The 24,221-nt window shown below is 36.5% G+C and overlaps 1 protein-coding gene across 5 annotated transcripts in view; it reads right to left on the bottom strand.

Moving 5' to 3' along the window:
- The window catches only part of OXR1 (oxidation resistance 1), a 468,745-nt gene that overhangs the window by 371,365 nt on the left and 73,159 nt on the right, over positions 1–24,221 (bottom strand). For all 5 annotated transcript variants that reach the window (XM_024129823.3, XM_024129824.3, XM_024129821.3 and 2 more), the window contains one exon: positions 7,590–7,763. In XM_024129823.3, coding sequence (XP_023985591.1) covers positions 7,590–7,612 — 23 coding nt within the window. In that variant the 5' untranslated portion in view covers positions 7,613–7,763. The remainder of the gene's footprint in view (positions 1–7,589; positions 7,764–24,221) is intronic.

Consider the following 24,221-nt stretch of genomic DNA (forward strand, 5'->3'; position numbering starts at 1 on the left):
CAGGCTCCGGACGCGCAGGCCCAGCGGCCATGGCTCACGGGCCCAGCCGCTCCGCGGCATGTGCGATCCTCCCGGACCGGGGCACGAACCCATGTCCCCTGCATCGGCAGGCGGACTCTCAACCACTGAGCCACCAGGGAAGCCCCAAATCTAACTCTTTTAATGACAATCCAATTGACCTGAAAAGTGTTTGATTTTTTTTCTCAGTTGAACTGGAATAGTTTTAAAATCAAGCTGAACGCCACCATTCACAATAGCCAAGACATGGAAACAACCTAAATGTCCATCGACAGAGGAGTGGATAAAGAAGATATACCTATATACAATGGAATACTACTCAGCCATACAAAAGAATGAAATAATGCCATTTGCAGCAACATGGATAGACCTAGAGATTATCATACTAAGTGAAGTAAGTCAGAAAGAGAAAGACAAATACCATATTATATCACTTATATGTGGAATCTAAAACATGACACAAATGAACTTATCTATGAAACAGAAACAGACTCACAGACATAGAGAACAGATTTGTGGTTGTGGGGAGGGGGGGCTTGGGGGAGGGAAGGGCTTGGAGTTTGCGATGAGCAGATGCAAACCATTATATATAGAATGGATAAACAACGAAGTCCTACTGTATAGCACAGGGAACTGTAGTCAATATCCTGTGATAAAGCATAACGGAAAAGAATATGAAAAAGAATGTATATATGTGTGTGTGTATATATATATATATATATATACACACACACACACACACATATACTCTCTCTTCCCAGTACCTTAATATACTAGTCATTCATTCAACATGCACTTACCACACTGAGAAATACTCACAGTATCTAATCAGCTAAGCCTGTCCTATCACTCAGAAGCTCTCGTCTTTTTTTCAGTTCAAAGTATTAGCTTTATATTTATGGGTAACCTTTTTATTTTTTCCCTCTTCTCCAATAGTGGGCTGTTGACAATTGACTTTTAACCTTTACTGTAAAACTCAGGGTCAAAACTTCCCTTGCAATCCCTATTTAACCACATTTTTCCCCCCTGTGGGTTCTGATCCCTCCAAAAATAGAGACAATTCAAATCTCTACTTCCTCTGCCACTGCAGATCCTGTCCCTGAGAGCCTACTATTTAACAGTGTAAATAGGACAAGTAGTTTGCAGAAGAGTGGCTAAGGCAATTTTTTAAAATATTTATTTCTTTTTTAAATTAATTTTTATTGGAGTATAGTTGCTTTACAATGTTGTGTTAGCTTCCACTGCACAGCAAAATGAATCAGCCATACATACATATATATATATATATATATCCCCTCCATTTAGGACACTACAGTGCATTAAAGTAGAGTTCCCTGTGCTATACAGTATGTTCCCAGCAGTTGTCTATTTTACACATAGTATCAAGAGTATATATGTGTCAATCCCAATCTCCCAATTTGAGGAAAGATCCTGATTCTTCCCCTTCTCCCCCTTCCTTAGAATAAACAGGCTGCTCCATCTCTCCAGAATTTTTTTTTCTCCTAAACGCAGTTGCCAAAGAATGATATGGAAAGATACGTTTCTTCATTTACTCATTAAAGAAGAACTTAGATAAAAATATTATAAATAATGTGAATAATCTGACAAACCAAATTTTGCATCTTTCTCAATTTAGGATTCTAACACACTATATTTGGATAAAGAAGATAATTCAAATTAGTTTTAATCTCCTATTAGAGCATTATTGAACTTCCCCACATTCATAATAGCATTTTATACTAGAGGCATATTCAATAAAAACATTCACTGCTTCTAAATTTAGTCAATATCTCAATAACTTACAGAATTCAGACTTTTGTTATATTTCCAACCTATGGGCATGCGTGATAGAATATTTTGTTGACTTTTGATAAAATTCTATTAGTCAAATATAAGAAAATATTTCTTTGACAATTATCATCACATTTTCAATGTTTATGAGGTTAAACATCTGGTGAAAGGGTTAGCATACATGATGGGTCCTTTTCTAAAATAAAAAAGGAGATGAGTTCACAAGACACTTTCTCAGAAATCCCGTATTTTCTCCATAGCCTTGATGTCTGCAATTCCAGGAGCTGCAACAAGATAGGGCTTCGCCAGGTACTCTGAATGGCACAGTACCTTGTGACCCAGCAATGTTTGAATAATTTTCATCTCACGAGAAGTATCAATATTTACAATAGTAAAAACAAAAATTAGAAAACATATGAAGGTCCAATCTGGATGGCTAAAATAAATAACAGTACTGTCATACAGTGTCACCAGACTTTACACGTGATGACGTCACTTTATACCCTTCAAATAGAGAGATGGCTGTAGAAACTGTTCAGTGAAAACAGAAGATGGCAAAATATCATGCATGGTTTGAGTCCATTTTTGCAAAAAGATGTGAGTATATGTAGAAAAGAATATATCTCACATTTATAACAGTGGCTTTCTATGAATGACAGGATTTAGTTCATTTTTAATTTCTGCTTTATAATTGTATAGCGTTTAACTCTTTGTAATTAGCATATTTCTTTATTTTTAGAAACAAATGCAAGAGGTGCATTTGTATTTCTGAAAAATAAGGCATTTCTTCCCAAGCAGAAAAAACAAATATCCATTTTGATTTTCAAAACATCCTGGACATCCTCTTAGAGTGCTTATCATATTAAATCAGTTATTTGATTACAGTCATCTCCCTCACTATCCGCAGGGGATTGATTCCAGTACCTGCCAAGGATATCAAAATCCACCAAGCTCAAGTCCAGTAGTGGGCCCTCACATCCGCAGTTTCCACATATGCAGGTACTGAGGGCCAACTGTATTTACTGAAAAAAATTCCCATATAAGCGAACCTGTGCAGTTAACACCCACGTTGTTCAAGGGTCAACCTCACTTAGTCTTCCTAGCCAAACTATAAGCTCCTATAAGAGCAGTTATTACTTTCCACCAAGACTGCTCTGTGTTTAGCACATGGCACATTACAGATGCTCAACTGATTCTGACTGCCTATTTGTCTTCTTGCTTTCATCCACTGTCCTCTTCCTCCCCTACCTGGCTCTAGTTGAATTACCTTCACCTCTGTCAGGTGCCATAATGTCTTTAAGATACCATGGGGCAAAAGCTGAAGTGTGTGCAGATATCACAATGAAAAATAATTTGGGGTCAAAGAGATGTCATTTGGCCAAGTAAGTTGAGCCACTACTAGAATCTCTCTCTAAATACTGACTTACCTATGTACAGTAACACTAAAATAATGGAAGCTGAGGGTGCAAGATGATCTGGGGAGGTAGAAAGTACTGGATTTAGTAGTGGAGGATCTCTATGAGACGAGCACTTGAAGAGCCATTTCAGTTGAACTACAGCAAAGAGCTGGCATCTCTCTGTTGTGCTTCTTTGGTATTATGCTGAAAACCTGACAATTTCTAGCCTGTAACATAACAAGTGGAACTAAGATTTATATTTAGTAGTATATTTAGTAGTTTAGTAGTTTATATTTAGTAGTTAGCTGACTTTATGGAATTTTGGAACTACGTTTCTGCTAGCAACAACCTCCTTACCGCCCCCTCAGAAATCAGGGGGCTCATTCCACATCCTGCCTCGCTAATGCCTGCTAGGGTTCCCGGTCCACACACTTCCTTCCTTCCAGGAGAGATGCCAGGATATCCCTATTGGAGGAAATTAAGGGAAGCATTCTGGTTGGAAATGGGAACTAGGGCGCTTGCTTTGAAGCCACATGCGCAGAGCAGGGATATTGTTTTCACACCGAGAGTTTTTGGTTTTACACGGGTAGTTTAGTGGTTAGGAGCACTAAATGGCTGCCTGCCTTCATTGCCTAACTCTGCTACTCAGTGGCTGTATCATATTGGGCAAATTACTTAACTTTCTGCGCCTAACTTTTCCATTTGTGGAAATGCAAATAACAATATTACATTCCTAAGAAGGTTGTTGCGAGGAGTATATGGACAAAGTATCTAAAAAAAAGTGCCTAGTACATGGTAAATGCCATGTAAATGTTCACTCTTGATAATATTTACTTAGATTGCATGTTGTAAAAAGTGTATGTTTTAAAACATTACATATATGTACATATGAAATGGTTATATATGTTATATATGTACATATATATATATATCTTATAAAAACATTTTTAAAAGGAGGGATTGAGGATGATTATCAGGAAAGGAAGCACTGACATTTCTTCCAAGCACTTCTCGGCATCATCGCTTTTCCCTCTTTGTGCTACAGACATAGGATCCTTTCTCAACTCTTTGTACTTCCTCATGTCTCCTGCTAATTATCTTTGCTACCAGAAACCATTCTTTCCCTCAGATCATAGCCTGGAACCTCTCACCTGTCTGTGGACGTCTGCAATGGATTCTGTAGGTCCCTCTGTCTCTATCTTAACCAAAGTCAACTCAATCATTGTCTCCCTCTGGTAATTATTTACTAAAGACAAAGATTCACGCAACACCCATTTTGTGTCCCTGTGTGACTCGTAATCAATTCCCACCAACCTCCTTACCTGACCGACACTGCATAATTTCCCAGAAATTTGGAACTTTCCTAGATTGTATTTCTTTTTGAGATTCTGCATGAAAGGGCCAAGTTATTTTATATTTTTTAGGGGTCATCCACATAACTTCCAGAGCAAGGAATTTTTTTTGTTTTTAATATGTAAAAAGACAATTTTCTTACACTGGTATTTCAAAGCTGGGAGGATTGCTTGGATAGTTGTAAATATGAATGTAAGTATCTTAACCTATATTTTCTAAATCCCTAGGTTACGTATAGGGATCACAATTAGGCATCCCTTCTCCCATTAGGCCTCAGAGTTAAATTTTAAAATCAACACATGGTTATGGTCAGGTATGTACAAAATCATGGTAGGCAGAGCAAACTGTTCACAGATTGAAGTAAGTTTTGACTATAAACGCGGTGCTAACACTAATGAGAAAGCCAAGCTGAGGAGAGTCTGGCAGACATGGAACAGAAGAATCCGAGTGACAAACACCAACAGTGTTCCTCTAACTCCTAGCCATGAAGAAGCTGCCCTGAGAAACAGATGGTGGTATGTGGCAGATACATCCCTTATTGACAGGTAATCCTGCCAGGCGCAGCCTATCCTGTTTCCTTTGAACTCTGGAAGCATATAACTCTCCTTGCCATGACAATGTGACATCAGCCAAACTTCTGATTTAGATTCTCAGATAGTTTTCTGTAACAGTTAGAGGATGCACTGGTCAGGCCAAAGCAAGCATCCCGCAAACTTAAAAATTACCTACATATTTTATTTAAATTAGTAGTTTGGCAACCCAGTTTGTTTTCCAATGTCAGTATTTTCACATCTTAGTTTCTGGATTTCAAAACAGAGAGCCAGACCCTAGACTATAATAATTTCACTAAATTAATGTAGATCTGTGAGAAATTCTCAGAGAGAATTGATGAGTTACCATGCATCTGTATTCAAATATTTATAAGATAATGTTTCCCAAATTGTAGATGAGAAATGTTAGGAAATATAGAATTACAAAGGTTAATGTGAAAAAAGAAGATTAATGATTTCTAAACTGGGTGTAAGTGAAATAAATCAATGATTTGTTTTGCATATCTTAGATTTCCTTTCCATATTCCTTTCTTGCCAGTATGTGGGGAGCCCAAATTCTAAAAGGGAGAATGGAAGTGCCAAATGGCACACAGTTGTATGAAGGGGTGACACTGGTAAAAACTAAGAGCTCCCTATATGGAAATCTAACGTGGAACATCAGTTGTGGCCAGAATTAAGGATACCATCGAATGAAAATATCCAAGAATTATCTCTGTAAAATTTGAACCTTTAACATGGAAAGAATTCTAACGAATTTCAGATATATGAAATCTATAAGATACTCTCATAATTTTAAATTTTAAATTCTCTTCTCGAATAAAAACATTAATTTCCCATTGAATTACCTGTTTTGCATTTTTTTTCACTCATTCACACAGCACAAATTTATAGAACATCCACTAAATTCTAAGAGCCAGGCTGGACAATTGGACTGGAACCACAGGGTACAATCTTTCTCTTTGTGTGGAGTTCACTCACATCAAGGTATCTGTCCACTGAGGTACAAACCAAGGACAGGCTCCGTGTCAGCCTTGTCCTGACTGTGAACCAGGCCACACCACAGCCTACCTTGAGCTATGGCAATCACATGTGTGTTTTAATCTCCCTCTCCTGCTTCTTACTTATCTTCTCCTCCCCCAACCCTCTCCCTCCCTCTCCCCCTCCTCTTTCTTCTCCTCTTCCGTCCCCTCCCCTTCTTCCTTCTCTTTCTTTTTCTTCTTTTTTTTTTTTTTCTTTTTCTTCTTTTGTATGCAGTCTTCTTTTTGAGGATTCACCTCCAACACACACGTCTGCCAGGCGTATAATTCTTTTAGGGGTTTGAATGGGTTCACAAGTTTTACAGAAATAGTTTCGTTTTTAAATTTTAATGATAATTTTATTTTCATAATAATATAAAAGGAAACATTTTGCAGTAATAATTCATAACTTAAATGTTTTTTTCATTTATTTTTACAGAATATATTTCAGCTTCTTGAATTATTTTTTTTCAAACTGAGATCCTTAGCACCCAGTAGGGACCCAAGGACATAGTCTAAGGCATCCATAAAAATGGGTCACTCAGAAATACTACTCTAAAACAAATGATTCCATTCTCTGCCCTAAAGAAATTGTTTACTTAAGTAAAAACTAAATGCATGGAATTACACTGCAGAAACTAGTCTTTAATCTGATGCTATCTATGGTTCCAGTACAAATTGAAGACAAGGATGAGATGGGTTCTTAAGGAAACAGAAAAGATTACCAGGTTTTTCTGACATTCACATATTGAATACCGTGAATTTGTAGAATATCACTTGTTCAGCTCTTTATATACAGAAAAAATCCAAGGTTCAATAAAATGGCTTAAAATTCATCCCTGCTAGTACTGCTCTTCATTGCCAAGGAAAAGTTGTTGATTATTTGCCAGAAAAATATCTTCATGCTTTTTTAAAACCACGAACAGCTTTTAAACATGAAGCGTAAGTCCAAGATTATTCAGAATGCCAGCTGTTTAGAGGTATGAATCTATAAAGGAAATTTCTCTTCCATATTTGAGCTCTACTCAGTTTAATTTGGGTAGGTCTGTTGAAATAGGAAGTCTGAAGAAAAGTATTGATGAGAAAATGTCTATCCTACCCTTAGAGCCACGCTTACAGCTTGTTAGTCCTGAATCTGGGCATATCACAGAGGATACGAATGTTGAAAGGATATTATATTCCTAGCCCTCTCTCCCCCAGAGTGTGCTGAAAAGAAAGGCAGTGGATATCACGCGGATTCAGTGGGAGGCTTGAACCCTTTCCAGAGTCCCCAGACACCATGGTACTGAAAGTGTCAAACTTTTAATTCTAGGTTGCCTTCCTCACCCTCACATAGGACAACAATTTCTTGAAAACAGATTTTTAAGTTCTCTCCCTGTTTTAGTTCTGACCGTACAACTTATAAAATATTGCTTCATGATATACGTGTATTTGAATTTAATGTTAGGAAGTCATTCACTTACCATGATAAATTAGATACAGACATTGTAGCAATTTCTGGAGGAGTCTTGTGGCACAGTCTTCTCTTGGTTTCAGAGTAGGGAATGAGTAGATCAGGCAGACGAGGCCGCCAGGAATTTTAGATTGGCTACCGCAATGATGCACAAACCACTCAGTTACTCACAGTCTGAGAAGACCTGGAAAGAAAAGGAAGAAAATGATATCTTTAGTACCTGATCTATATAACTTTTCACAGATTTATTTCATCCAGGTCAATAGTTTTGTCATGGTATAAGTCACACAAAAGAAAATATGAATTTTTTCTTAAAATATAAGACATGTCATAAACCAAAGAAAATTAAATCGAGTTTGTGATGAGCTGAATGCTTTTTCTTGAAAATAAATTGAAAGGTTAATAAAATGTTAATTCCCTGAACTAGAGAATACAAGGAGGGAAGAGAATATATTTTTTAGAGGCACTGAACTTTTTCCCCATAGGGTCAATCAATTATGCTTTCTAAATCAGTTTTATGTACTTGTGATAAAAAGATCAGATCAAGATCTTGATTAGTCAGTAGCAGATACTGGAAAAAAAAAAAGCTCCTTGGCACAAATTGTTGTCCTATCCAAAGCTTTAATTAAAAAATCATTCATTACTACATCTGAGCAAATGAGAATTTATAATGAGTAACACATGGGAGGTAAGCAGTGTGTTTTTACATAACAAACAGTTCCACACACTTTTTTGCAGCATATACTGTGTACAGTGTTCTATGATCTTGAACCAAAACTTTTCTGAGGGTGCAATTAATTCCATGATACTATTTTAGGCACTTTCATTAGTTCAGGTCATTAATCCAGTAGTGTTAATAAACATTCATTGAACATATACTATGTGCATTTAGTCTATCCTAGGTACAGCTCAGGGATAAAGATAAATGGCACATGAATAAGACATTGTTCCTGCCCTCAAAAAAAGTTTTATGTAAAAAAGGTACCTTGTAATAAAATAGGATAACAAAGGTTTACACAGAGTACATGGGAGCACAGAAGAGGGGCTTCCAACCCATTCAAGAGATTTGGGAAGGATTTCTAAAGAAAACATGCCCCACACTACTACCACTAGGTTTGGCTGCAAGTTTCAAAAACAAATCTTGAGTCTGAACAAGTCCAAGGTGCATATAGCAACTCCGTGGACACCAGAGATGTAGGCTCCTTTTTTGTTGTTTCATCAGTCTCAACATGTGGTTCCCCATCATGCTCCAAGTGGCTGCTGAGTCCAGGGAGGGTGTCTGCATCCAGCCAGCAGAAAACAGGAAGAGGGAAAGAAGGATGCACCCTAAAATTTACGCATGAAATTTCTACTTTCATTTCATTCACTAGAGTGTAGCCACATGACCACTCCTATTCTAAGGGAGACTGGAAAATGCAGCCATTATCCTAGGCAGCCATCTGTCCAGCCACAAACCAAGGTGCCTATTAGAAAGGAAGAGGGGGGAAGTGGGTCTCGTGAGAAAACTAGCACTGTCTGCCATCATGTTTGAGACTCTGTGACCCTTACCCCCAATATTTTATGATGCTGCACCTACTGCAAAGTGACAAACATGGGACAGAGGGGAAGTGGAATTGATCCATTGTTCACTGGTAATTTTACATATGTGATATGTAATTTTAAATATCAAACTTCTTCAGTTTTCTTAAGTCATTCCTAGAATCAACAAAATGTTTTATGTGCCCTACTATTTACAAGGCCCTAACTAAGTACTAAGGACACAAAGATGAATAAAATACAGTCTTTGCTCACAAAGAATTCACTGTCTAACACAGATGCCATCACGTAAAAAATAAAACAAAACAAAACGCATGCTGAAAATCGTGGTGTACGTTCAAAGGCATACAAGAAGCTATAGGGGAATAGAGAAAGCACCATAATTCTAACGGATTCTAATTTTAATAGACCCTGCCTGCTTGTGGCGTAAGCAGCTAGAAAGTTCGTATCTTAAAGCATCTCACAGTCCAAGAAGCTTTCAAGTCCATCCTGCCCTTGGGTAATTGTTAACACATATGGGCTTACATCTATTAAGGATATGGGAACCCCAAATTCTGCTCCCCAAAGTGGTAACTGCAAACTCTCACAATCTGTATTACCTGATTCTTATCAAGGGTTTGGTTACCACCCCTCCCCTCCCCCGCAGAAAGTATGTAATACTGTCTGACACAATTCATCCTCTAGATATTCTTAATTCTATCTTTAGAGAAACATATGTCTGGATGTTATTATTTTAATACCTAACTAAATTACTTTTACTGAATTATACTTTGGTGTTTGGCCAAGAGTTTGCACTGAGGGACATCACTGAAGAAAATAATAAGTAATCAAGCAAAAACCAGGCCTGTGATATCAGCTATTAGGTATCAGCTAATAGCTATCAGCTATTAGGTGAAACATTAGCTAACACAAAAATACTGCCCTCACAAGTACTCAATGGAAAAATGTGTCAGATCGCAACACCGGGAAAACCATTGTCCTAAATGTCTGGTTTGCTTCAATCTGGTTTGCTTGAACCCTATTCAACAACAGGGGTGCATTATTGCAACTTATGCTTATTTCCTTGCTTTAACTTATGGGAAGCTTTGAAACAAATTTATGGTATTTCTTTAAGAACTATATAAGGCCTTGAGGTCTGCTTTTTTAGTGCTAATCCATTTTTGCATTTTTTCCCAACTTTAATTTTTAACCTCTTTTTGATAAGCACACACACGTATACACACTATATTTATGTAAATACATTTAAAACCATCCCCAACTCTATTTTAGAGTGAGAAAGGGCACAACAAAGACCACAGTTCCAGATATGTTTGCTTCTGCAAAATTAAGAAATAACATGCAAAGAAATTTGATCCAGTATCTTTGATCAAGCCATATGAAACTGTTGTATCTGTAGGTCAAAAATGGTCAAATATTGTTGGTGTATATGGTACTACTTAACATAAGTGAAGAGTCGACCAAGACAGCCTCTTATCATTCCCTTCAGCCTGACTAAACTTTAGACAGGTCTTTTCTTGACTGTGGACCGCTGACATCCCCTTTCTTAGAGCATTCACCTTAGAAAAATTGCCATCGTAAATTCATTCTCTGCCCTTCTTCCAGCCTCTGGACAGTTTTACAACCCAGAAATGTTCTTCTCCAGGACCTGAGAGCCATCCCTTTGAAATGTAAATGTAAAGGGAGAGAGCACTCTATTGCCCACTCTCTGTGGGAGGACAGGAGCCTAACTTCCGTTAAGTACCAATCAGCAAAGACAGATGCCTAATCACATGGACCAACCTCCCCCTAATATCCTCCAGTACTTTTCTACTAGCTCATCCCAGCACTTAAAAACCTTCCTGCCTTTTGTTTCAGCAGAGTTGAGTTCAGTCTCTCTTCCCTAGTGCAATAGTCTTGAATTAACTCTGTCTGGTTCATTTTTCTTTGAGAGAGTTTTTGTTGTTGTTGTTTTTATCTATCTATCTATCTATTTATTTATTTATGGCTGCATTGGGTCTTCGTTGCTGCGTGTGGGCTTTCCCTAGTTGTAGCAAGCTGGGGCCACTCTTCTTTGCAGTGTGCAGGCTTCTCATTGTGGTGGCTTCTCTTGTTGCAGAGCATGGGCTCTAGGCACACAGGCTTCAGTAGTTGTGGCGCATGGGCTTAGTTGCTCTGCGGCACGTGGGATCCTCCCAGACCAGGGATCAAACCCGTGTCCCCTGCACTGGCAGGCAGATTCTTCACCACTGCGCCACAGGGAAGTCTCTGTTTGCATTTTTATGATGCGGAGTTTTTCAAAGGCCTTGTTAGTGGGCTTGTTATTCTCTTAAGTGACATTTAAACGATTCATTGCTTATCAGTGCAAACGTTCCAGAGGAAATATCTTTATGATCTTCAGGCAAGTTTAAATTTTCTGTTTATTGTGATGATTCACAATCTTTATACTAATCCCAATATCAGTCTCCACACTGAAGTATGAATTTATAGCTTTCAGCCAAAATTCTAGCATTACTAAGAGCCACATTCTGCCCCTTTGTCAAAAGGGAAAAAGAGTATGTCTTCATGGTTATAGAAATGTTTCAAAATATATGGAATGATTTGACTTGCCCTGAATGCCCAGCCAGGATTGTAAGTTATAAGCAAATGCACCACTGTACTCTTTAGGTTACTCTTTTAGCACAATGTTAAGGAAAATGGTATGTGAATTTAATACAAGACCCTTCACTTGGCAGATTCATTAAAAATGTGAATAATACTTGAACAAAACAGTGGATTATTGGGATTATACTTTATCAAAATAATTCTTTTAATCATTTTATTCATGAAAAAGATTCTAGGCTTCAAATCCAGCTGAAAGGAATACTATATTCTCATATGTTCATTTAGTTCAAATTACTTTGCCATTTAGTTATATAGCATTAAAGAATTTTTGTAAAGTGATTTGACTTAAGCAAAAGAAGTGTTTTCAAAACCTAGTCCATAAATACAGATACTTTTGTATCTTTAAGATGTTAAAATTCCATGAATATCAGTTTAAGCAATCTACCATACAATAAAAGTATGTTTTTATATATCCCATACTTAAGACAGTAAACCTATAAAAAAATACTTGGAATAGGAAAGGAAAACAATTAAGTGTTTTTGACCATAAACACTATTGCATGTACATAAGTGAATCACGTTGCTTTGCCTAGAGAAAAGAGAGCTTGGAGCTCAAAGGTGACACTAAACATTATAGGATAATTTCAAACTGGGTGAGACCACTGGAGTTTGTTTAAATGATGTATTGTGCAGGTAATGAGGTAGACATATACTCTAATTCCACTAAAGGCATTATAAGAAATAATAGGCATAAAGTGAAGAATAAAATGCATTAAGGATAGAAAGAACATTTTAATGCCAAAGATTCAAAATAAATGTTAGCAAAGAGAATTATCAAGAAGATATTAGAATATTTTGAGTTTTACAGAGTGGTTTCCTCTTTATTATCACATCAAATCAAAGGCTTTTTCCTTGCTTTCTGGTCCCCCTATAAACTAACATTGATATTTCCAAACCTAGATTCCCTACCTTTGGTTGAGCTTGTTTGCTTACAGTGCTCATTCCTAAGCCCTGACTGTACTACAAAGTTCTGATTCTTCTCCGTGGCCTGATGTTTTCTTTCCCCTCTAGTTGCATGTATCCAAATTCTTCAAGGATCAATACAAGGCCCCCATATCCTGTGAATTCTTGTCTCATAGTTCCAGGTATCTCTGATCTCCCCTCTTCCCCTCTTTCTGAACTAACCTACATCCAATTTAGCAATTAAAATACATTGAGCAGGGCTTCCCTGGTGGCACAGTGGTTGAGAATCTGCCTGCCAATGCAGGGGACACGGGTTCGAGCCCTGGTCTGGGAAGATCCCACATACCGCAGAGCAACTAGGCCCGTGAGCCACAACTACTGAGCCTGCGCGTCTGGAGCCTGTGCTGCATAACAAGAGAGGCCGCGATAGTGAGAGGACCGCGCACTGCGATGAAGAGTGGCCCCCGCTTGCCACAACTAGAGAAAGCCCTCGCACAGAAACGAAGACCCAACACAGCCAAAAATAAATAAATAAAATACTGAATACATAACTACTAAAAAAATATATAGAGAGAGAGAGAGCATTAAAATGTATACATAACTTTTCATATATATGTTATTTTTACTTGCTTAAATAAACCATAATTTTGCAAAGGTCAGGAATTGCCTTTTATGTCTAAAAGTATCAAGTATTCTCCAGGTGTTAATAAACTGGTGGACAAAATGCAATGCCTTAGCAGCAATATGATTTGAATGACTGAATAATAACAGTTCAAACATTAACTTTTTTTCTTATTTTATTCTCTTATTTGTATTACTAATTTCAGGACCTCCAGGACTTCAGGAGAATAGAAGTTAATCTTTATCCTTAAAGAGATATCCTATGGATTTCTATCTATATCAAACTCTCTCTTTCTCTCTACTCTCTACTACAGGTGGCCTACATACACACTTTTTTCCTGTACCTTGCTTTTTCACATATGTACATAATTATATGTACACACTTTTCTGCACCGTGCTTTTTCACATATTACATAACTATATGTCTATATACAATATTTCCTTATCAATTCACATATAGAGATATCTCATTGCCTTTAAGGATTTGCATTTCATTGAATGGATTTACTCTAATTTATTAGCCTGTCTCATACTGAAGGAGATTCAGTTTGCATCTGATATTCTGCAATTACAAACAATGCTGCAGTGTATATCTATATCTATCAATCAATCTATCTAACTATCCAGCTATCTCTATTACAACACAGATACATGTTTGTGGATAAATACCTGGAAGTAAGGTTTCTGGGTCAAATCTACACATATTTTTACTTCTGAACGATACAGGTAAATTGCCTTTCATAGAAGTTGTACCAATTTGCACTCCTCCAGGCAGTGTGTAAGTTTAATCTTTCTGACATTACTGCTCCTCAGAGCACCAATAAACCTGGTAGATTTTACAAATATACTTCTTGAAGTGTATTCATCGTTCAAAACTGAAATACTGTTCCACACAACCAAGTAATCCCTAAGCCTGGTTGATTCTACTTTTGAAATATCTTTGGAACGTGTCCACTCTTCTCCATTCATACCACCTCTGTCCACTGTCTTCTGATGCCTGAATAATAACAGTGACTTCATAACTAGGTCCCCTTTCTAGTTTAGCCTTCATGCAAAACATTCTCCCGCAGCACACTATGGGCCGAGTTGTCTTCATGGAATGCGCTCATTTTCTACATAAGAGCAGTAGAGAATACAGAAGCAGAGACGATGATGCCAGACAAATCTGGGTATGATTTCCATCTATGCTCCTTGTAACTTATGATCTCAGGAAAATTAAGTACATTCTCTTGGTTTTCTTTATTTTTAAAATAGGAGTGTTAATAGTCTTTTTCTCATAAGATTATGGTGAGAATTAAAATAATAATATATAAAAGGACTTAATATTGTCTGGCACATAGTAAGAGGTGAAAAAATGATAATGGTAATGATGAGGAAGAAGAAGAAAGAGGAGACATTGATCATAATAGATGTCTGTCTCAATACCCTTCAACTGCTCTACTTTGCCCTCATAGTAAAGCCCCAATTCCTTGATATTGTTAGCAAGACTTCGAAGTGATCTGATATCATAGATGGTGTTTCTTCCAAACTTTCCTAATCCTCATTAGGTGTAGCCTTCTGTGTTCCCTCATAATACCTTGTTCTTAATCCATGATAACTTTTAGAAACAGTGGTTTAATTCCTTGATGCAGGTCTATATTTCCCTCTAGATTGTAAATTCCTTGCACAACCTAGTAAACTCAAGGCATATCACAGTGCCTGAGACAGAGAAGATATGTAATAAATATCTGTTTAAAAAAAAAAAGAATAAATGTCTGAAATAAAGAAACATAAAATTCTACAGAATGCTGAACTAAAAGCAGTGTCTCTTTTCTTTTTAAACTATAAAAATACTATTTCTTTAATTTTGGTCATATTTATAGGTTCCAGACTTGTCAAATGTTATTATCTTTGAAACTTATTTTGTATATTTCTTTGAAACTTGTATGTTACTCATGAAATATTAATTATGGAAACTTTGAGTGGAAGTCATTCCGTTTTTCAAATCTATTTTGCTCCTCGATTTTATCCAGACCATGGTTTAGTAGTAAACTAAGATCTTTCTGTTTAGACATGCAAAATGGAGTCAAACAATCCTGATATTCTAGCTTCTTTTGCAATCATCACACAAAATTTCTAACAGGAGACAGGTGTGTCTCTCTAGAACAACTGCGTGATTAAGGTCAGCATGGCTACAGACCAAATAGCACAATTACCTTCCAAGTTGTTTTTATACCCGACTGATACCCAGCCCAAAAATACAGTCTTTGCAGAGGGTTGACAAATCCCACACATTGAAACTTCAGATTAGCACGGATGGTAACCTTGGAGACAAGCTAATGCAAAGCTTTATGTGTCCTTTCGCTGCAGTGCAGCTGTCATTTTACTTGTATTAAAGCCATTTCATGGGAGGTATTAGTATTCAACTAAGCACGTCAGTAATTGGTCTAAAAGCATTCATCAGAGAGACTTGGCTATATTTATGATTATCGTAAGTACCCACTTCCAGAATAACCCCTATGTTCAAATTATAGGAAGCACTTATCATAGGCAGAGAAATCAAGGGTTGTGTGTCTTAGAGTAATTTTTAAATAAATTAACACACGAAACAAAGATCCCCTTAAAACCATTTGAGATTATTTTCTTCAGAATAAATGACTGTACCAGACATTGTTAGAATTTTCTGAGGAAAATTCATTTTACTCTTATACGAACTATAAGGATGGCTTTTCCACCTGTGCTTTCACGCTTTGATCTCATCTTCTCTCGAATCATTATGTAGTCATAAGCTTCTCTGTTGCCTACATTTTCCAACTCCATCTCTTCCTGGTTCTACTCTGTGTCCCTGATTCTTTAACTCTTTCCTTGTTGTGAGTTCAAACTATTCCTTTTTCTTATTTCTTCCCTTTACTGACAAACTCCACAAAATATTACCTACATTCACTGTCTTCTCTTTTCATCACCCTCTTTTGCTTTCTGGTTTCTACTCCAATATCCTCATCACCAGTCAACTAGCCAATATTTAATTCCAATAGCCTTCTGTCAGGTGCCACTCTCACTGTTCACTTGTCCTGAACTCTCTTTCTTTGACTTCCAGGATGCTGAAACATCCAGGCTCTCCTAACCCTCTCTGTTCTCCAATAATCTATCATGATTCCTCCATTTCCTTTTATGTCAAAATTCTTCAAAGTTTTGTCCAATGTGACTTTCCCAGTAGATAATTCACAAAGTTCTACCTATGGATCTGATCTGTTTTCCTGACTTCCAGAATCATTTCTTCTGCTTATTTATTAAACAGTTGCCAGATCTTATGTTGTTGTTATTATTGTTGTTTTACTACTTAATAATATCAAGTCACTGTCTACTTTTTATTCCTCCTATGACCACCCAAGTTCAAGCTCTTATTATCTTTTGCCTTAACCATCTTTTTTTTCAGATATTTTAAAGCATCTAAAAACATATCAGCAAATAAATAATAAAGCATATTTAAAATCTTAAGATGCACCAGTATTCTAATTGAAAAATAGAGTAAAAAAAAAATGTTCTTGGGACAGTTTAGTGTTTGATGAGGAACACGTCATTTTGAAGACTCTTTTGAACTTGAAGACTCTCCCCTGAGCGCTAGTCTTCTCTGGTACATAGTTTTCAAATCACTGGTTGGAAATGGTTGCATTGGTTGTGAACTTGTCTCTCACCCTCAAGTCATATTAGAAATTAACTTTATTAAGGCAAAGCACCTATGTACACAAATTCCTTGTTTAGGAAACCTCGAATGATTCCCTACCACCTGAATACTACCCTTGAGATCTTCTCCCATATTTTCTATCCTCTATTTTCTGGCTTGTCTTCACTCATGTTGGATTACCATTGTTCAGTGAATTTGTTTTCACCCTCTGCCGTAGGCCTATCACAGCACTCTACACATTGGAACTAGTCAAAAATATTAAATTGAATTCTCAGTTCAAAACTCAAAATTTTCAGGTGTACATTATTGTACTCAAGGGTAGCACTCAATAAATAAGCCTTTCAAAAAGTATGATACTTCGAAACTGCCTAAGGTTTTTAGAATTTACAATACATCTTGATGAGTCACTAAAGGTTCAATCTAATGTGGATTGCCTAGTAGAAAGGACTGCCAAAACTCAGTTTAATTAAAAACAGAAAGAAACAAAGCAGCAGAATTTTTTTCTAAATAAATCTTTCAAGTGAAAAAATATCTTAGGCACACTTAACGAATCTTCCTGTAGTCTGAGAAAATAAGCATTTTAGTATTCAGAATTAACTTAGGAGAATTGGGGAAAACCAGCCCAGGAGCACAATGCAGTCTAGGAATGTAATATATAGTTGTTGATTGTCCCCTGAAGACTTGCCAGGCATGGCTTCCAGGCTCTTTATGGTTCAGCTCAGGTCACCTTGTTGATCCTCATCTCAAGCTCCCCCAACCCTGCCCACCCCCTAAGGCCTGGCAACACCGTGCTTCGTTCTTTCCTGAGTAAACTGAACACTTTCATGCCTATATGTTTCAGAACTAACAGACTGGTCATTATGTTCCCACTTCTGGGAATGTCTCTCCTCCTGGTCCTGAAGATCTATTTGTCCTGCAAAGTGCAGCTCAAATACCAACACCCCTGTTATTTAAAACTTAGTAGAATGATGACCCCTTCATATTTGTACCCTTCTCATGATACACATATTTCTACTGCAATATTTATCACATTTCGCTACTGTTATGGTTTACCTGTCTGTTAAAGGTGAGCATTGCATGTTAATAATATGATATTATTTAACTACCTAAGAAATAGTTAAGAAACATGGACTTTGAAGTTTCTAGCCATGGGTATGGGGAGCACCCTGTGTTACAACAAATGGACAGACAACCAGACAGGAGATATAGTAATATTTATTTAAAATATATTTGTAGGTATTTTAGAAAAACTACCAAAGCCAAAGCAGCCCAGTAGTTATTCACCTCTCTGAGTCATACTATTTCCTTAAGAGAAATAATTATCTCTTACTTTTTGTTTTTCTTCATTCTTGTACTACTTAGCCTGATTTATTATCTAGAAGGAACAATCAATAAATATCTGTTAAATTGATCTTAGTTGAGTTGCTTCATTATTATGGTCACGCAAATTATTGACTTTTCTTTCTGATTTTTCTTTTGTTTTTCCTTTTGTTTGACAGTGAAGTCATCTGCATATCAGAGACTCAAATAATAGATATAAGGAAAAACAGCCTACTTCCAAGAGAAGAAATCTTAAATGTTAAGACCTTCTCTGTTGATAACCACTAGTCAGCCCCTACGCGTAGGCAATACCTATTTCTTAAGGAATATAACATCTTAGAGTGAGGCATTTTTCTCAGATACGGATTACAAGAAAAATATTTGCATGTCATTCTTCGCTAAGGCAAATGTTTTCTTCTTTTGGACATTATTTGAAAATACCCAACATCATCACAAACCAATTCATTTCTTTAAACAAATCCTTTTGATAAGCCTGGAGAAGAACTGACTTTTCTCTAATAGCCTTTGACTTTCATTTTGCAGAGATCGACCTCCTTAAACTGAGGAACTTCCATCTTTTGGAGCTAAACAGAAAGGGTCTCTAAACATCAGAGTATCACAGAAGGTTCAATGAAGTACACAGTCACCTTTGCAGAGGGATGATGTCACCACTGGTGAAATGAATTAGCAATGGAAAAATAGTTCAGATATCCTTCTGAGATGGAAAAAAAAAAGGATTTTCTTAGCTTATCATCCAAATTCTCTTTCTTCACAGCAGCGCTTACTCAACAACTTCTTCATCAACTATTTTATTAAATAAAAGTTAACTCAAGTCTCAACTCCAATTCTTTATGTTCCTCTAAGAATTCATACCCTTAAGAAATGAACTGTCAGAAATTATGACTCCTTGAATAATGACTGAATGCCTCCTTTGTCAGCTAAAGTTTTATGATTTGAGAAACACAGAATAGGCAATTTACTCTTCAACATTTCCTTGGGGTATTCAGAGGTATACAAATACATAAGGCTTTTGTTTGTTGAATTGTTTGTTTTTAAACATTACTTCAAATTCTCACTTAAAAGGTATGCCAGCTTATCTTTGGATATTTAATGCCCCAGGTATTTTTTTCTTATCCTTTTAAAATGCCAAATTTTATCAAGAAAATTAGTATTTATAAAAATCTGTTAGCTCCTTTTGTCAACTGTTTTCTGTAGTTCACTGGGAAAAACTGCTACAACCTCATTACCAAGAAGCTGCTTCCTCTGTGATCTTCAAATGATGCTGTCTTGCATAGTTTTTAAATCGTTTGTACCATTTGAGGCTTGAAGTTGAAACTTGACTTCTTCTTACCAGATGATCAATCTCTTTCATCTTCTTCTTCAGATCTTCCAAGGTGTGTAGTACCCTTCAGTAGCATCTACCCGGTTTCAAAGATTATGATGATCTACACTGCATGAGACAAATTTCTAGCTTTTCAAACATACCATATTATGCTTGAGTGACAGTGAAGCTTTCCAAAACCAATAATCATAATATAGAACTGTGCTAGGTGTTTTCAAAACTAGAAAAAAGCCTATGCGTTATAGATGGAGACATACACATGACCAGGCTTATATCTTGTGTTCACCCCTCTCAATATACTTCCAATGTTCCTTCTAATGAATAGGATTTCCTAGACCTTTTGCGCTCACTTTTTTCAAAGGCTTTTCCATTTCCTTAGAAGACCCTGAAATGACCCTATAAAGAGAACAGCTAAGCTACGATGGAAGAATACATTCTCCTACATGGACTCACCTATAACTTAAAACATTTCCATTTTTGTACTATATAAACTTGTTAGTTGAATTTCTATTAGGATAGTAAATTTTGGGTGAAAATTTCACACAATGTTATAGCAAATATTTGGATAGCAGGAGTCCAGATAGTGAGGGCTATCTGCTTTGCAGGAATATATGTGTTTAATAGTTTCTAATTTAAAATCTTAGAGTAAGAAACTTTGCCCAACTCATTCCTCCTAACTCTAGCCAGAATTAATTGCTGCCAGTTAAGAGCCCCTATTATTGCCTGTAAATGTTTAAAAACCAGAGGGGGAACAGCCACCAAATTTTTATCATATAAATAATTCCACTACAAGGGGGTGATTTCAGTCTACCAATGTGGCATTATTGAAAGCAGAGTTGGGAAGGGATGCTCATGATGAGCTCAGGAGCCATGCTGGTGTGGACTGGCAAATAATCTGGATATGGGGTACAAGTTGTGGAGAAAGAGCTAGCAGACGGGGGAAAGTTAACACAATATACAAAAAATGGAAAGAGAAGCACTGAAGAAAAGTCTTGAAGAGAAGAGATCAGGTGAATAATAGATGGAAGGATGAAGCCAGTACAGAAAAATAGAAAACTTCATCTGAGCCTTGACAAAAGAAGGTGAGGTTGGCTACAGATAGAGGAACATTTTTAGGTATAGGAATGGGAAATTGTGGTACCTAAGACTAAGAGAGTTCAGAGTTTCCAATCTCTTTGAAAAGTAGGAAGCTAACAATCAGGCGGCACTGGGCAGTCAAGATAGAAGAAGAGCTCATGTGGGGAATAGGAGCAGAGGGTGATCAGGGGCAAGTACTAAATAAATATATGTGTATGTATGCATGCATATATTTGATGTTCCTATCTATCTTCCCCCACTACACTGGAGTTCCCCTAGAGAAATAAAAGCAACTTACTTATCTTCGTTTCCCTGACATATACCCTAGCTCTTTTAGTTTTCTTTTAACATTATTTGTTGATAGGTAGGCATAGGTAGACTGGATGATCAAATAAACATGGAAAAATATGTAGGTGTTTCTAAAAGGATGTACTATTTTAAATATTATTTATTTCTCAATCTCATGCAAACCCCATTAATCTGAATTTAAATATCATATTTAAGGTATTTGTTGTTGTTGCAGACAAGAGAGCATTTATTTGGGGAAAAGTCACCTTAGTCCCAAGATAATAATTTTAAGTAAAGGTGCTGGTTATAAAAGAGATTATATACACATAGATGATATAAATACTGGAATCCCTCCCTGCTTTTTTACAGGATATGTAGAACAAAACTTTTACCATAATAGGTGAATATTTTCAATGCTCTTGAGTCAGATAAACTACCTAAGCTTAGGTCTATCACTTAATATCTTTATTCACAGTTTATGTTTGCTTATTTCTGCAGTATGGATAATGTAAGTTTATCTAATGTATCTTTGCGATTACAGTAAGATTTGCTATAAATGTTTTGCAAATATCAGTAAAGGTTGAATAAAACAGGCTTTAAGACAAAAAGTTTGAGATTTCTAAGATTGTAGTAGGCAGTATAACTTTATAGCAGTTTAAGTCATTGCTTCCTGCTGTGTTCCTTGGTGATTTTATATTCTTTATTAATTCATCCATTCATTGATTCTTTGGTCCATATTTGAATGAGTGTCACATGAGAGGCACTGTTCTATGTGTTAGGAACATAGCAAAAAAATAAGGAAAGAGCTGCTGTCCTCATGTGGCTTATATCATACTGTAGGAAAAAAGCTACAAGAACAAAATAGTAAAGGGATATATATATATATATATATATATATATATATATATATATATAATATCAAGAAATGGTAAATGCTATGAAGAAAAGCAAAGCAAGGCAAGGGGCCAGTGGGTGATGGGGCCACTATTTTAGATATGGTGGTCAGGGAAGACTCATCTAAGGAGGTGATATTTGGACAAAAAATATAAAAGGGAATGATTTAATCTCCTTTCTAAAGTACTTATGTATTTGTACAAATTTTTTTAAAGTTGTATCAAAAATAAAAGTAGGGGATTCAGCAGCTCGGGTAAAACTATACTATTACACTTACCTTTGCTTTCTTAAATAGAATAACACAAAGAAAATTTATTGGTGACTTGGGTGGCAGATCATTATTATGATCCATTTAAATCAGAAGTTTTCTTTCCTTTCCCCCACTGACAGCTGCTCCAATCACAACCTATCTGTTGACTGCTGCTAATTGCTATGGTATGAAAATTCAGAGCTATGGTTAAAAGGACTCGGTGAAAACAGTTAAAATATTCTGACTGATGGTTTTAAGGCTTGCCTACAGAAGAGGTTTTGGTTGTAGACTTAACAAAAGTTCTTTCATTAGCTCTGAGAATTGTGTTTTATAAACTAACTCTGGGAAAAGGAACATATAAACACAAAAGGTTATTTACATATGAGATCACAAAAGCTAATATTTATTAAGTGCTTACTCTATTTCAGACGTTGTTCTAAGCACTTTATCTCAATTCCTCCTTCAAAAGCTAAGCACGCTCTCGGTTTTTTTGTCTATAAAATGGGGAGAAAAGTAGTACGTTCTTCAGAATTTTACTGATGAATTTATGATTCCCTACATATTACATTTAGCAGAGAAAGAATTAAATTTTTTTTATCACAAGGAAGATAGAATAACATATAAAGACTCTGAGACAGACATGAACTTATTGCGCCCGAGGCAGAGGAAAAGGCCAATATGGCTTATTCAGTACGTATATCTAAATAACAGCATGTGCTATTTGCCAGAATATTATTGGTTATCTGTTGTATCTGTTTTATCCTTTGTTAAAGTTGTCAATGCCTACAGCTGAACACATGCAATGAGGGGGGAACTCCCAAATAGCAAGATTTCAAATAAATTTCCTGACATGGAAACAGAAAATGTAACTCTGTTCTTACAGAGAAACATGAAATCCAAAATATGAATCTCCCTTTAAGAAGAGAAACAGCTTTAACTAATAGAAAACCGAAAAAAGCAATCACTTTTGTTTATTTCTATGCTGTGTGTAAATTCCTTCTTTTGAGGATGAGGGTAACTTGAGAGGACAGAGAGTACTGACAGCCCTATTTGCTAAAAAGTCAGATCAAGACCAGATAGGAAGTTAAAAGAGAGAGAGGGGGCTTCCCTGGTGGCGCAGTGATTGAGAGTCTGCCTGTCAACGTAGTGGACGCGGGTTCGTGCCCCGGTCCGGGAGGATCCCACGTGTCGCAGAGCGGCTGGGCCCGTGGGCCGTGGCCGCTGAGCCTGCGTGTCCGGAGCCTGTGCTCCGCAACGGGAGAGGCCACAGCAGTGAGAGGCCCGCGTAACGCAAAAAACAAAAAACAAAAAACAAAAAAAAAAAAAAAAAAAAAGAAAGAGACAGAGAGAAGCAGTATGATAAAAGAAAGCACATATTTCCTTTCTAAATAATCAATCTTTGAATCAATTTCAAGAAGAACAAAATATGTTTTAGAGAATTACAAGTTATAAAGCATGGATGGTTCAGGATATATTGACATTTCATGAATTATACTTGTAAATCATTTCAAACATAACAACTTACACTGAAAACTCTGAGATTTCCCACTGAAGAGATCAGGATTTGTTCCCCTAAAGCTATAAAAAGCCAAATTAGTTTTTAGTTTTTGAGATAGTTATTACAACTTTATGTCTTCCTTTTGTGCAATTTTAAATATTGAAATACAAATGCTTCTGAGAGTACTTAAAGCCAAACATGATATGGAGTTTTGTTCATACTTCAACATAAGATAAAGGTGATTAACTAAATTTCCAACTGAGACTTTATACTTCCACTCCCTTCTTTGCAGAAATATTTTATTTTGTCCCTTACAACTTGATGGAAAAGGTATGATTTCAAGAACATTTATGTTGGTTGAGGATTTCTGCGTCTATGTTCATCACTGATATTGGCCTGTGATGGAACAGTACTCAGCCATAAAAAGGAATGAAATTGGGTCATTTGTAAAGATGTGGATGGACCTAGAGACTGTCATACAGAGTGAAGTAATTTGGAAAGAGAAAAACAAATATCATATATTAACACATATATGTGGAATCTGAAAAAGTTGGTATAGACAATCTTATTTACAAAGCAGAAATAGAGACACAGGCGTAGAGAACCAAT

Source organism: Physeter macrocephalus, chromosome 15, assembly GCF_002837175.3.
Source record: "Physeter macrocephalus isolate SW-GA chromosome 15, ASM283717v5, whole genome shotgun sequence".
NCBI classification, from domain to species: domain Eukaryota; kingdom Metazoa; phylum Chordata; class Mammalia; order Artiodactyla; family Physeteridae; genus Physeter; species Physeter macrocephalus.